Below are 14,686 nucleotides of genomic sequence, written 5' to 3' on the forward strand. Positions count from 1 at the left end.
TGTGAGAGTTTGAGATTACACAGGCTGAGGCTGAGTCAAGGGTGATGAGGGCTCATTCACTTCCATTCATACAATGCTGCTCAAAAGTTTTTAAGTATGATTTTTTTTGTATATTTTTGAAAGAAGTCTCTTAGGCTCAAGATATATATCAGTTTGGGCATATTCATTGAAATCCAATATAATGTCACATGCTTAGTCCAGTGTGATTAAACCTTAATGCTCTCTGTAAGACACACGCTGGCTCAACGGCTCCCTGCCTCAGTCTAGCATGCCCAAATCGCCATCTGCGTGTTTGCTTTTGTCTGCTTTGTACCATGTAGGAGGCATATTCAGCAATAATCATTCTTTGTGTTATGAGTCACACGCGATACTATCCATCCAAGCCTCCTGCGGCTCTAAGAGTTTATCATCTCAGTAGGAGGAAGTTTCACATACCAACACGCTGAGAAAATGAGAAATTGCACTGTTGGCTGTTTTTGATGCAGTCGAAATTGGACTTGAAATGAGATGCTTAATGCCATTTTTAATTTACATTTATGCATTCGGCAGACGCTTTTATCCAAAGCGACTTGCATTGCAATTCAAGGTACACATTTACTTTCTTATCAGGTCTTGCGTTCCCTGGGAATCACACCCATTACCTTGGCGTTGCAAGCACCAACGCTCTACTGTTTGAGCTACAGGAAAGCTTTTAATAACTTTTTGTGATTGGTTGTGCCTGCAGACTACTTTAGTTTCCCTTGTTCTGATTGGTGTTCACTTGTATTAGATTTCGCTCGATGTGCTGGCTGACATGGGGCACGAGGAGCTCAAGGAGATCGGGATCAATGCATACGGGCACAGACACAAACTCATCAAAGGCATTGAGAGGCTGCTGGGCGGTCAACAAGGTCAGCTCAGAAGCGTTTAGATCCAGCTTCTCTCTTAAACACCATCTGTTCGTGACTAAGCAAACCACGGTGCACTGAGGTAACTTACAGTTTTATGTGTTGGTGTGCTTCCTAACAGGTGCCAACCCATACCTGACATTCCACTGTGCGAGTCAAGGCACGGTGCTGATCGACCTGGCACCTGATGACAAAGAGTTTCAGTCAGTAGAGGAGGAGGTGAGAGTGCACACCTTTAAAAGCATGTGAAATAATATTCCATATTATAAAATGGATAGTTCTTTTACTGATTATGCTGATATTTTTAGGCTTTATTTATGTGTATTTATTTTATTTATTCATTTGTTTTGTGGTGATATGCAATTAAACATGCATTAACAACCTAAATTAACTAAAACTAAATATTTTCCTTGATCATACAGTTTTTTTGTGATGAATATGGTTTTAGTGGTGTTAGTGTGCAACAAGTTACAACTTATTTATAGTCTTACAGTATATAACCTATTTGTGGTCTTATTTGATCAATTTTACTTTGCAGTATTATTACATATATATATATAGTATTATATAACTTGCCTGTAGTCCTATTTTTTTATTATTTTAGTGTGCGACTAGTTAGTCTTTTTTATTTTAGTGTGTGATAACTAACTTTTTAATAGTCATAACCTATTGTAATCTTATTTTATTTTTCTTTGGTGTGATAAAACAGTTTTATATAACTGATTTTATTTTTTTATTTTATTTTAGTGTATTTTATTTGATTAATTTTGTGTATTTTATAGTTATTTATAGTTATTAAACTTATTTGTAGACTTATTTTTTTATTTCTTTTTTATTTTGTGTTAATTTACAACTTGTTTATAGTATAATAGAACTCATTTGTGGTCTTATGTTATTTTTATTTTGTTTATTTTAGTGTGTGAGCTATTAATTTAATCATAGATAACTTATGTAGCCTTAAGTTACTTAAGCTAAGTTAGTTAGCTCTCATATATAACATTATTTAACATTTTCTTTTACCCTATTGAAGGGCTGCGTGGTCTTGAATAGTTGTTTTTTATGTAACATAGCATGTAACAAACAATTATGTTTTTGTTTACAGCTGCAAAGTACGATCAGAGAGCACAGGGATGGTGGCAATGCGGGGGGTGTCTTCAGCAGGTACAACATCCTGAAGGTGAGTGTATTTTTTTCATTTTCTATTCATTCTAGACGCGTTTGATTAGTTAGTTTATGGTTCAAATGTTTGAACATCTAAGCAACGATGTCAACTTTGTATAATGTTGGTACAGATTCAGAAGGTGGTGAACAAGAAGCTGAGGGAGCGATACTCACACAGGCAGAAGGAGATCGCAGACGAGAACCACAACCACCACAACGAGCGCATGCTCTTTCACGGTACACTGCTCCAGCTCACGGTCACGAGATGACTGGCCTGTTTTAAAAAGCTATTTGGGAAAGTTCAAGCTACAAAAGAACCTTTTTTCTCCCATATCAGACTCAAAAGCTTCTTTCTCAGTTTTCCAGTTTTTACATAAGAATAATCAACTTCCTTTATCTTCATCTACAAGGGTCACCATTCATCAACGCCATCATCCATAAAGGGTTTGATGAGAGGCACGCCTACATAGGGGGGATGTTTGGGGCAGGGATCTACTTTGCAGAGAACTCCTCGAAGAGCAACCAGTATGTGTACGGCATCGGAGGAGGGACGGGCTGCCCCACACACAAAGACCGCTCCTGTTACATCTGTCACAGGTACATACACATCTGATTCTTCCCCTTTTTTGAGTCTGATGGTGATATCCATGGGCTTTTAAGGTTATCAGCTAGCTAGTAACTAAAATAACTTTTTTTATCGTTGACATTTTATTTAATCTTAATCTCCGGATGTTAGGGAGAAGAAGAAAAAAAAAATTTGTTTTAGAAATTAATCTGTGTATGCGATGGACATCGGTTATGTTCATTTTTGCTGGCTCCTTTGAAGGTATCTTGAGTAAAACGGCTCTATATTTAACAAAGCACTTACAAATGAAATGAACTGGAAGCGATGCAACCTGTTTTACAGAATACGGAAGTTTGTTGCAAAAGATCCTAGATTAGCTCTCAATATGATTTGTTGTTTATCAATGATAAAACACTAGTACTTACCCTAAATGACCAGCTGATGGTGCTGTCTATCCTATAATCCAGTGCTTCTTAACAGGTTTAGTCAGTGTTCTTAAGTGTTTATTGTAAAAAAGTGTAAAGAAAATCATACACTATATAATTACAATCATGAACACTGATTAAAATTCTAATTACTAAAATGAATTAATCTAAAACTATCCATGGATGTAGGGTACTACTATGTAATCATTTATTTACACATAAGCTTTGATATGTCTTATTCAGTGTGCAGAAAGCTCAAAGCTTTCCAAAGTTTGTGTGCGTATATATATATATATATATATATATATATATATATATATATATATATATATATATATAATTAAAAGTTATTAGTGTATTGTAAATTATATTGTAATTCTAAATATAAATCTGTATATATAACAAATGATATAATTTTTTTTTATTTTTTTTTCATTAATTATATATTTTTTTCAAATGCTGTTTTTATTTTAAATTATTTAATTAATATATGATGAATTATACTGTAATAATTATATATATTAATAATTATAATTATAATTTCATTAAAACAATGTTATAGTTTTATTTATTGCAAGTATAATTGTGCTGTTTGCAGGCAGATGCTGTTTTGCCGGGTGACTTTGGGTAAATCCTTCTTGCAATTCAGTGCCATGAAGATGGCCCACGCTCCTCCAGGGCACCATTCCGTCATCGGCCGACCCAGCGTCAACGGGCTAGCCTACGCCGAATATGTCATCTACCGAGGAGAACAGGTGAGAGGGCTCAGATATTTAACAACTGAAAATACAAACGCACTACATTAAAACAAATATTTAAGGTACTAGATATTCAGTTTGTTTCCAATTTCTGTGTTTTTGCAGGCCTACCCAGAGTACCTCATCACATACCAGATCATCAAGCCAGACAGCACACCTCCTTCCCCAGCAGCGGCGGAGCAGAAGTCCTAGTCTACGCGGGTCCCAGATCAGCGGCCCTGCAAAACACTCAGACTGTTACCCAGACATTTCACACACATCCACAGACGCCTCCTCATGTTCACTCACCCGTAAGCCTCTGCACTGCCTCTTTAATTTGCAGTTATGCTCCATTTCTGTCCTCGTGAGTGTTTACAAGAAAGAGTTGCCTTGGCTGGCCGTGTCCTGGACCTCCTCTTCAGGTCAAAGGTTAGGACATAGGCCACAGCGTTGCTTCAGGGCTCAGTGAAAGGACTGCTCCGTGAAAGACAACAAGTGACCTCTTCCCTGTCATTTTACGTGATCTAACACTGTTCAAGCATTAGCTTACTTTCTTTGAAACGGTTTTACTAGTACTGTGATTAATTACCCATTTTATTTTCATCAATATGATTCACAATAACAGACCACGTCTCAAAGGATCTGACATTTCAGCAATCCTCCTTTCCATTATTGAAGTTCACTAAAGACCCAGAAAATCTCATTGTTGTGTTTTTTTCTTTTCTTTTCTTTATGCATTGTCGTTTAAAAAAAGCCTTAGAGGGGTTTTAAAGCAAAAAGAATGTCGTTGCAGAGACCAGAACTATTCAAAAAGCCTTTGACCACAAAATAGCAAAATTGTTATTTTATTTTTTTTGTTTTGTTTTTTTGTTTTACACATTTTTTACATATCTTTGCACAGGAACACTGGTCAGAATGTCCCATTCCATTGTCATAGCATAATCGGAAAATGAATCTTTTAAAAGATTTGCACTTTTAAGCAGGACTTAAGTTATTCAAAATAAAAAAAGACATAGGTTAAAAGAATTCCAGTAATGTACAGGTTGTGTAACGGACAATGCCTTTGTATAGCTTTTAATGTTGTTTACTGATTCAGAGTGGGGTTTTATTACTGTAGTACTGTAAAGGAAGTGGGAATTTTTGCTTTCAGATCTTTTCTTCAGTATTTTCAGACGACCATGTGACTCCGCTTTGGAAAGTCGTTCCTTTTGCTTTTGGCTTGTTTTGGATCACAACCACGGGAATTCCTAAATCTTGTTCATTCCAGTCCTGTTTCTCTGGGGTCAGAGAAACGTCCCCTCTTTTACGAGGGTGTCCGTAACATTTTAACTGTTACACACTACTGATATCAGCATTCATGTTACAGAATGAAATGAAGGACATGGCTCTACCTCTGGAAGTCTCATGGTTTGGTTGCTTTGCTCAGGTGTAGTTTGTTGTTCTGTACATGTGTACTGGAGGACATCTGCCTTACTCTTGGACTCTCTGTGTTCAATCCAGAGAGAGAGAGAGATAGAGAGAGCAGACCTTTCTTCTCCTCTTAGTAGTATGAGCACAGACATGGCCACTGCTCCCCTCAAGCCAATACGTGGGAGATTAACTCCTGAACTATTTCTCAATTCTCTGAACTGTGTTTTTATTTTATTTCCATCTTCCTGTGAAATTTAATCAGAAACGACTTGTCTACCGTAAGCCATCTGCGGATTAATCAAACACTCAATCATGTAAAATGGTCTTAATAAAGTACATGTCATAAATACCGTCTGCTCTCTTTTTTTCCACACTCGCTGAACCCTTACTCAGTTCCCTTATCAATTATAGTATAGTAAATCAAATAATATTAGGTAATATTTTTATTATTAAATACTTTTTAGTTTACAGTACAATTGGATTTGGGGGGTGGGGGGTATAGTAAAAAAAACGTGCATCACAATAAGTGTAATTGTGTTTGTCAAGAAATGTGTTCACTAAGCAGAATTTTAACAAAGTTTAGTGACAACATGTTACAATGTTTACATGGGACAATGACTTGTAGGCTACTGTTTTTATTATAGCTTGACACAAATTTCATGATTTCAATTCTTGTGATTTGATTCCGATATTGATTCAATATTGACTCATTTGGATAAATATTAGGTAAAAATCTCACCTAAAGCTGTAAACAGAGAGCCCTGTGAGCTGGTATTGTTAAAGGTTAAAAATAAGGCGCTAGAGCGATCTGTCATGTCACATTTACAAGCGCCAAAACGGTGTTTGAATTTAATTGACAGAATCTGAGAGCTGAGAATTTTTTTCATATCAAAACTATCCTGCTCTGTCTTGTCTGTCAGTGTCAATGTCAGTGTCCTCTTTGCTTCGAGATTGGTAAGAAAATGGTTGTGTGGTGTGAGAGCGTGTGAAAAGTGTCGACTACGTGAGAGTTGGCAGCCACACTTTACTGAACCCTTGTGAAGTAGGCCTACATGACGATATATTTAGAGGCCTACAGTGCAGCTGCATTCATGGAAAGTCATGGAATACCTGGAAATATCAGGTAATTTTAAAATGGAAATTACTAATATGTATACATGATGTTCTAGTTATGCTCTGCTTTGAAAAATTCAATCCAAATCGCTTTTGTGTAGAGCAGCATTTGGTGTTCCATTTTTGAGTGAATATGTTCAGTCATCATGTCGGTTTTTTCAACTAATCATTCGAACGTCTTCATAAAATTGTCTGAATTATTCATTAGTGAATCGGTCTGAATTAAAAATCACAATTCAGCCATAAATTACTGGAAAGGTCGTTAAATGAATATGGAGATTATTGGTCAAACGCTGGCAAGTGGCAACCCTGTTTGTGTGATTCGTTGCTACGGTACATTTCAGCTTCAACCTAATTTATCACATTTAATGAAATATCAGAGACACACTGAAGCAAAATTGCAATTACAAAATTATTTTTTGCTTTAAACGTTTTACAGTTTATCTACAGTGTGTCTGATGGTTAAGCGGAAAACTATGATCAAGGAACACACCAGTGTTTTGTTTTCCAGCGAACTTCTCGTTAAATAAGTGGGAAGTGAACTTGGGAAGGATTGAGTCAGAATTGACCATGACGTGAATGCAGCTAACAGAACACACGTTAGAGGGCGCTGTGGCTCTTCAAAAATAACTTCTATTGAACCTATTCAAAATTCTACCCTCATTTATCAGATAAAAGCTAAATCACTTCTCCTGCATAATAGCGCGCTCTATTCTTTTATATCTTTTCTTAGTTCATGTAAGATATAATGAGATGGCTCATGTTCTATTCCTTTTACAAAATTATTGCAATATTACTTACAGGCCTAACTGCTATAGAGCTAAATATGATCCTATAGATTTTCTATACGATTAAATCACGCCACACTTTCATTAGAGAACACAGTTTATATTTAACAATGACAATTGTGAGATAAATAAAATGTACATATAATACAACAGAACATGGTAGAGTTAAAAAAAAATCCTAACCCTCTGAATGATTATTGCCATGAGCGTTCAGACAATAACATTTCACAAGTACAGTAAAAATTATTGCATTCATCTCATCAGTGATTGACAGACAAACAGACCATGTAATATGCCAAAAAAACGATGCTCAGTTAAAACTTCAATTCCGGTTGCTAAACAAACCTCAAATCAATTTTGCATCACTTAAAAGTGCTATAAAAGGTGCCCACAATCTCATAAAAAAAGGAGTAGGTCCCAACACACATACACATACCATCTGCTATATGGACTCTTCAAGTTTCCCTCACAGAGCTTCTCAGAGGGGAATAATAAAAAGCAAATTGACTCATAGGAAAGTGGCTTCCCAATAATCCCACTCCAAACTTCCAGTGTAAAAAGGTTCAGTGTACAACCCAGCATCATCCTGACTATTAATGAGAACATTCCATGCGGATGAACGCCACAGTCATTGTTGGTAAGGCAAACAGCAGAAATAATTCATAAGATATTCCCGGTACAAATTGGCAAAGAAAACCAGACGTTTAAAATCGTGATCATACAATGTAACAAAAGAAAACAGAACATACAGTGCTTTGGTGGCGACTGGGAGGAAGGAGAATCAGGTTATTGCTCTGCTCTGTGACAGGAACGGATGTGTATTGCAGATTGAAATGCTTTAAATGTCTCGTTCGCGATCAGTCCGAAGGAAAGGTGAGTAAAAGTGTTTGTGTACCTTCTCTGTACAAGGCACTGACAAATGCTAAACGAACTTGATGAAAGACAGCAGTGTATCAGCAGCTTGGTGATGTTGTGATGGGACTCTGTAGGTACGTGAGGCTGCTGGGCTGGCTGTGCGTCACCACAGACACGGGGAAGCTGAAGATGAAGGGTGACGTGGGGGTGGAGGAAGACTTGGGGCCTAAAGTGGCGGAAGGGCTGGCGGCCTCTACAGAACAGGAAGTGGCCAGGACCTGCGACTCGAACTGCAGGAGCTGACCCATGAAGCTAAAGTTGGGGGAGATGATACTGCGCCGCTGTTTCACGAACTCGAAGGCCTCTTCCAGACGCACCCGCTTCTTCTTCATCAGGTACGCCAGGCAGATAGTGGCCGACCGCGAGATGCCGGCCTGACAGTGCACCAGAACACGGCCGTTGGAATCTTTGACAGAGTCTGAGGGAAAGAGCAGAGAGTTTCGTTAAGTACAAATAAAGCTCAGATGAGTCATCTTAGCGCATAAGCAGTGAAGCTGACGCCCGCAACTTTTTGAAATATCATTGAAAGCAATGAGGCGTATGTTGATTCAAAACCCGCTCTGAAGGGTTCATTAGGGTTCAGTTAATTCAGCTATTAGTCAGACTGATTCGAAAAAGTGAACTTTGTGAATCTTTTAGAAGTAGCTATTCATTAAATAAACCGGCGCAGACAACTCAGGTTTTTGGGAATCAAACTATGCTGATCGTGGGTTACTTTTGGTTTTGCATGCAGCCCTCGAATGGAACTCAAAACAAAGTATTTTTCTTGCCAATATTTTATGTCTCATTACATTAAGTTCAGGCTGCAATCTCACAATCACTACTTGGATAAAAAAAAAACTATTTGAAATTTGTGCTTGAAACATGTCTGGAGATTGAACAGTGAAAACTAGACCGACTATGAAGGTCAACCAAATTATTATTATTACACTGTATTAACTTAGAGCGAGAATTTAAAGTGTTTTTCAGTCAACACTGGATTTAATTATCTCCTGTGCATCACTAGAATCAAAAAGCCTATCCAATCAGACAAGAGGGTTTCTTATTGACATGTAAAACAACCAATCAATAAAATATAAAGAATTAGTGATTTATAAAAAGATACAAATCAAATAAATGAACAATTAAATCTAAAATAAAATGAAACATTTTCAAAACTATAATATCCCTGTTACTAGTTTAACAGTTTGATATACACAATGATCCGTGTGTATTATTACCACTCAAAACACCCAATAATAAGGACAATGCATTTCTAGAATACATGTATAACTGTTTTTTACACATTCACTAAAAGCTGATAGTCACAGTTGGACAACAAACACTCAACACGCCGGCAAAATGGTCTGGGGTGGAATTCACACTCATAAACACAGACACCTCCTGCTATAACTAATAAGCTGCCAATTAACAAAAAAATGACGTGCATGGAACAAAGAGAAAATAACCACGGTATCAAAACATTAGTCAGATGTCTTTCTCAGTGAGCACTTGACTGTCTGCATATATGCCTTTGCACAGCCATACACACCCAGATCTGAGGTAACTCCCGTATCAAGGCACCCCTGAATGGAGGATGAGTCAGACTCTGGTCCCTAAGCTCTGCACTCTGACGCATACATACAAGCACACACACACACACACACACACCTAGGACGGTGCGATCAAATGCGGCAAGCCTTCTTGTGGGCCTAGCTTTAGTGCAGAGGATGCTGAGCTGAAATTGGATATACAGGACACCCCCCCACCCCACCCCCAACCTCACTCAGTTGCGGAAACCCTTTTATAAGGAAGACCCACCCATACCGCAGCATTCCTCCCGTATTTTACACCTTTGACGTGGGCCTTTCATTTTCATCATTGCATTTATCTATACATTAAAACACATTCAAAGGTATTCTGACCAAGCTGAGCTATTGTAATGGGTGCTAGCCTAAAAAGGAGGGTGTAATTGTTGCAAAAGCTCTGCAATGCAGATAAACGTGTTAATTGCTGATTAAATGCATATCATTTGCAGTTAAAAGGACCTATAACGACCAAGACTAATTTACGGACCAACGGTTACACCTACCCTAACCATCCAAACCCCAATTTACATACATACATGCATACATGAAATAAATTAGGCTATATTTTTTAGTAAAAATAAATAAAAAATCATCATACCTATAAATTCAATGGCTTCGATGAACCAAGAGCTGATGTCTTCCTTATGGTTGTCTTCCACCGGGATACACTTGTACTGGTAATCCCCTTCAAAATGGTTGGGGCAGTTTGAAGATACATTCAATAGAGCAGAAATGCCCATACGATCTAGCATGTCCTTTTTAGACGCATGGAGAGCACTGCCAAGAAATAAAAAGGGGAGGATTTCCACAGGCCCACCCTGTAATAGAAAAAGGGACAACAACTTAATTAATAATATTACATATTTAATATATTTTAATAATAATAATAATAAATGCATGTATTAATTAAAATCGAAATGCTTTTATTAATTTGTACTTATATTCATCAAATTACAGGCCCTTCTCAATAAATGATGAAAAGCATTTATAACAGATTACACTTACACCTCTTTGCTATAAAAAGGTCACTCTAAAAATGTCCAGTTTATTTATTAGGGAAATTCGTATTGATTTGGCCCGCTGTTATGTCATTGGTGGCCTGCTTAACAAGCTGTAGAGACAGGAAGTGATCGATGTGGGAATCAACACTGAAGCGTACTGGAGTGTCTGACACAGTACACCCCCGTTTCAGAGGAAGGCCGGACGAACGCACTCAAAAGTACTGCTATATCAGCCGGAAAGAGCAGCGGATGACAGCAGTCAACAGGACGTTTAATGTTACACAATGCTGCCCATTAGCTGACCTCAAAGTATCCAGCGCTGCTAATGTAGTTACCTGGTCATGCTGGGGAGTTGCGCAGAAGGTGCAGCTGGTCTCCACACTGGACTGAGGGCTGGATACGGGCAGTGTTTTGGTTTTCAAACAGTAATCGGGATACTGTGTGGAAAATCTGTCGTAGCCTCCTATAAAGTGAAGAAGGAAAAAAAAAACATGTTAAGGCATTTGTCCAAACTGTATCCAGCTTAAATATCTAATATGAACTGCTGAACTGTTGGCCGTTTAAAGGGGTTTTAGGACTAGCCAGACCAGCTTGAATCATCTAACCGAATTTTATTTGCCCTTAATTGGTATTTAAATGGGATATTTTTTATTGTTTTGAGGTCAGACAGAGGTTGCACTTAAGAGACCACCTTAACACAATTTTCACATTTCAAGAACACAAAGATAATGCAGTAAATGACTGATCACTTGTAACATTTATTAACCATGATAATCTTAAAAAAAAAAAAAAAAAAAAGCTAAAATCGGACATTTTAATTTAGGCCCACTCTTTTCAGGCAAGCCGTAAAACATTTTGAATAAAAATAGACAGCCTTAAATTATTATCAAGCCTCACAATTTAACACTAAAAAGGGCATACATTTTTAAAATGCAGGAATCTCTATTAAAAACAAATGTGAGGCATATTTAATAGTTAAGGTTTGTGTCTATGAACAGGTGGAAATTATTGTCAAGGTGTGAATATTTTCTTCAGAATGTGAGGGCTGGTTTCTAAATGGTCAAAGGTGGTCAAGTTGGAACATGTTACCTGGTCAACCAGCAAATGACCAGCCTGGACCAGCTTAGACCAGCTATACCATGTTCCAAAAACAGCTAGGCTACTATCTTAAGCTGGATTTTCCAGCAGGGAGGGAATAGCCTACATTACATCATTATCTTAGAGCAGACATGATGCTTAGATTTTACCACTGTCAAAACATCTATACAACAGATATTTCAGAGCATGCAGCTTTATTTCAAATAATACGGTTGCATCAAAAAATACAATAACACAATAAACAAATTTTCCCGTGTAGTGTAGATTTGAATTTACCTTTTAGCAGATAGACGTCTGTCCTATATGTATCCCTACACAAAGCGTTATGCACGAGGGTGATTGTGCTGTCTTCTCTCATAGTGTTTGTATCGGAGGTCCGCTCATCGTACAAGATCACGGCGGAGTACAGCCCTGATTTCAGACGGGCTCTCGCTTCGTCGTCACCGGACAGAATCTGGTCCAAACTAACGGAGCCTTTCGCTCGCCTCCGAACTATTGTGTTACAGCGAATATTTACGGCACCGCGAAGGTGACCTGCGCTGAACGCTAGGAACGATCTGCAGTCCAAAAGAAGACTTTTCGCACTGTCGTCCTTCATCAACCTCTTCAAAACGCTGCAATCCATTTCACTAAGTTCGTCCACTGTGACCATTTTCCTCCTCCGATGGGGACTGGTCACCGCCAAATTGTGGTTTAATGAAAATAATACGTCAAATCCAACGTTGGCAGTGCGCAGTGTAATGTTGTGTTACCCTCCTGAGAGCTTTACTACCAGAGGCAGTTCTCTTTCCGTTTTATGAATGGGCTTCAGACGATCGCTCCATAAAAGGATCGCGACGTCACAATGGAGATGACGTCTGCTACGAGCTCCATTCACAGGCGCTCTTCATTCATGAGAGTCAGCGACGATCGATGGTGACCGCCGTCACCTTCTAAACCAGAATTCAGCCGGCGAATATTTCTTTTGAGATGACGAAACTGTTTGCTGAAATTAAATTTGAATAAGGTCTAAAGTAAACAATATGTGAAAAGAGGATGCATTAACATGGATGATACACCCACGGCAAAACGACGACCAAATAAAGCGCTTGTAAACACGAATTCACTGTGTACACAATTTTATTTGAACAAGAATATAAAAATAGCATATACAATCTGTTCGTTAACTGTAAAATATTTACATTTTATCTATCTATCTATCTATCTATCTATCTATCTATCTATCTATCTATCTATCTATCTATCTATCTATCTATCTATCTATCTATCTATCTATCTATATATATATATATAGGACATGTAATGTATTGTTTTCTGTAAGCGTTTAGAAGAAGCACATAATGAACTGTCATAATTTAAGGGGAAATTATAGGCTATTATATTTTTTTAAAAAAAATTCAGGCTTTTTTATAAGTTAAAATTGCAATTATTGAAAAAGGGGTGTTCCCATAATTCTCTTCGCGATCCATCTCATTTGTTTATATATTGAAAACGGCGCGGTAGGAGGCAGTTACTTTAGTTATTCTTTGTTTGTTGACATAGCAACCGCGCCCTCTGTCTCAATAATTTGTTCCAAACTGCGTGGTACTGTATATTGTACTGTATAGGCTAATATATGTCCTGTAAGTAGAACATATTAAAATGTGCTATTAAAGTGTTTTAGGTTTTATTTTATGTCGTGTAAGTAAAACATATCCACATATCCATTTTTATCCACAACCTAGTTTTGTGTAACAGGCCTAGGCCTACTGTGAATACGGTTTGTTTGTCAAATAGCCTAGCATAGATCATATAGGAGAGACTATTTTTTGATTATTTTTACACACATTGTGTGGTTTTCATTGTTGGTAATTATGCTTTTCAAAAAATGTTAAGACTTTGAGTACCTTGATATTCAATTATTTTATAGCCTAATTAAATCAATGTAGGCCTACTATTAGGGACTGTAATCTGATCACTGTCCTATAGTTCATATTATTCACGATAATATTCTGATAACTGGATATATTTTATGGTCTTGCTATGTGTAAAGAGTTAATTATTGCTGATTGATTATCATGTCCCTACAGGGGGTTTTAGGAACCTGTCTGATTTGATGGAGGCATGTGGGTGAGTTCTTTATTGACTCATGGGATTAAGAAAGCCCCTAGTTAATTAGTTAACATGGTTATCAGTAAAGATAAGCCTTCAAATGCTGAGCTTCCTCTGGTGGGGTTTACTTATTTCAGATGTCATCTGTAAAATGAAATAAACATTTGTTAAACAAACAAAAAACACAACACTTTATATGATTTTATTTGAAAGAAAATTCTGCCCTAATGGCGCTTATTTTGTATTAGTTTTATGTTTAAAACACATTATTTCTAAAGTTTTCTTTATGAATTCAAAGTTACATTCCCAACAACCAATTAACACAACTTAAACATATAGGCCTACTTTTTTTTTCCATCTCTATGTGTGGATTTGAAGGAATGGTTTTGCATTTTAAAACATGCTGTGTTTTTCAGTTCCTCCGGATCTCGAATATAAAATATTTGCATGATTTAACACAAGCTTGTTCATGAGACGCCTGTATTTGCATAGTGCTTTGCCATCATTGCTTCAGTTGAGCATATAGATAGGAAGGTTCTCTATCCAATAGATGTGTTAACGTTATCATATGACACATCCTCCCTTCCCCCCTCTGCTCCAGCAAAGCTGTGAACGTGCATGGCTTTGCATTCATTTGTGAAGGGAAACAATTCATTAACACTTTCTAAATCAAATTGTGGAGTGTTAAAGAATTTTTACAGCTAAGCGATTTTAGTCTAGTCTATTTATTAATATGCCATTTATATATAAAAAGTGTGAAATCTTATGTTTCCTGCTGTGTCCATTTCATCAGTTCTATAAAGTCCAAATGTGTAGATATCTTCTTAAAGCAGTTGTTTTGTTTGGATAATATATAGACCATAGACACGTTTCAAAATTAAATGATGTGTGAAGCACATCTAGACCACCTTATAAGCAAGGTAATAT

The 14,686-nt window shown here is 37.2% G+C and overlaps 2 protein-coding genes across 5 annotated transcripts in view; one reads left to right on the forward strand and one right to left on the reverse strand.

Moving 5' to 3' along the window:
* Positions 1-5,530, forward strand: part of tnksa (tankyrase, TRF1-interacting ankyrin-related ADP-ribose polymerase a) — a 108,855-nt gene extending 103,325 nt beyond the window's left edge. For all 4 annotated transcript variants that reach the window (XM_081391749.1, XM_081391750.1, XM_081391747.1 and 1 more), the window contains 7 exons: positions 770-890; positions 1,009-1,106; positions 1,990-2,064; positions 2,180-2,285; positions 2,459-2,645; positions 3,637-3,793; positions 3,902-5,530. In XM_081391749.1, the coding sequence (XP_081247875.1) occupies positions 770-890; positions 1,009-1,106; positions 1,990-2,064; positions 2,180-2,285; positions 2,459-2,645; positions 3,637-3,793; positions 3,902-3,988 (831 nt within the window). In that variant the 3' untranslated portion in view covers positions 3,989-5,530. The remainder of the gene's footprint in view (positions 1-769; positions 891-1,008; positions 1,107-1,989; positions 2,065-2,179; positions 2,286-2,458; positions 2,646-3,636; positions 3,794-3,901) is intronic.
* A 1,642-nt stretch (positions 5,531-7,172) lies between these two features.
* Positions 7,173-13,405, reverse strand: dusp4 (dual specificity phosphatase 4). The gene is made up of 5 exons (XM_081391284.1): positions 13,015-13,405; positions 11,945-12,823; positions 10,906-11,033; positions 10,168-10,387; positions 7,173-8,419 (listed from the first exon to the last, which is right to left on the reverse strand). Exons 2-5 carry the CDS (start codon positions 12,318-12,320, stop codon positions 8,040-8,042), a joined length of 1,104 nt encoding a protein of 367 aa, XP_081247410.1. The 5' UTR covers positions 12,321-12,823; positions 13,015-13,405; the 3' UTR covers positions 7,173-8,039.
* Between the last annotated feature and the right edge of the window lie 1,281 nt (positions 13,406-14,686).

This window comes from Scardinius erythrophthalmus (genome assembly GCF_964197995.2).
Source record: "Scardinius erythrophthalmus genome assembly, chromosome: 17".
Taxonomy (NCBI): domain Eukaryota; kingdom Metazoa; phylum Chordata; class Actinopteri; order Cypriniformes; family Leuciscidae; genus Scardinius; species Scardinius erythrophthalmus.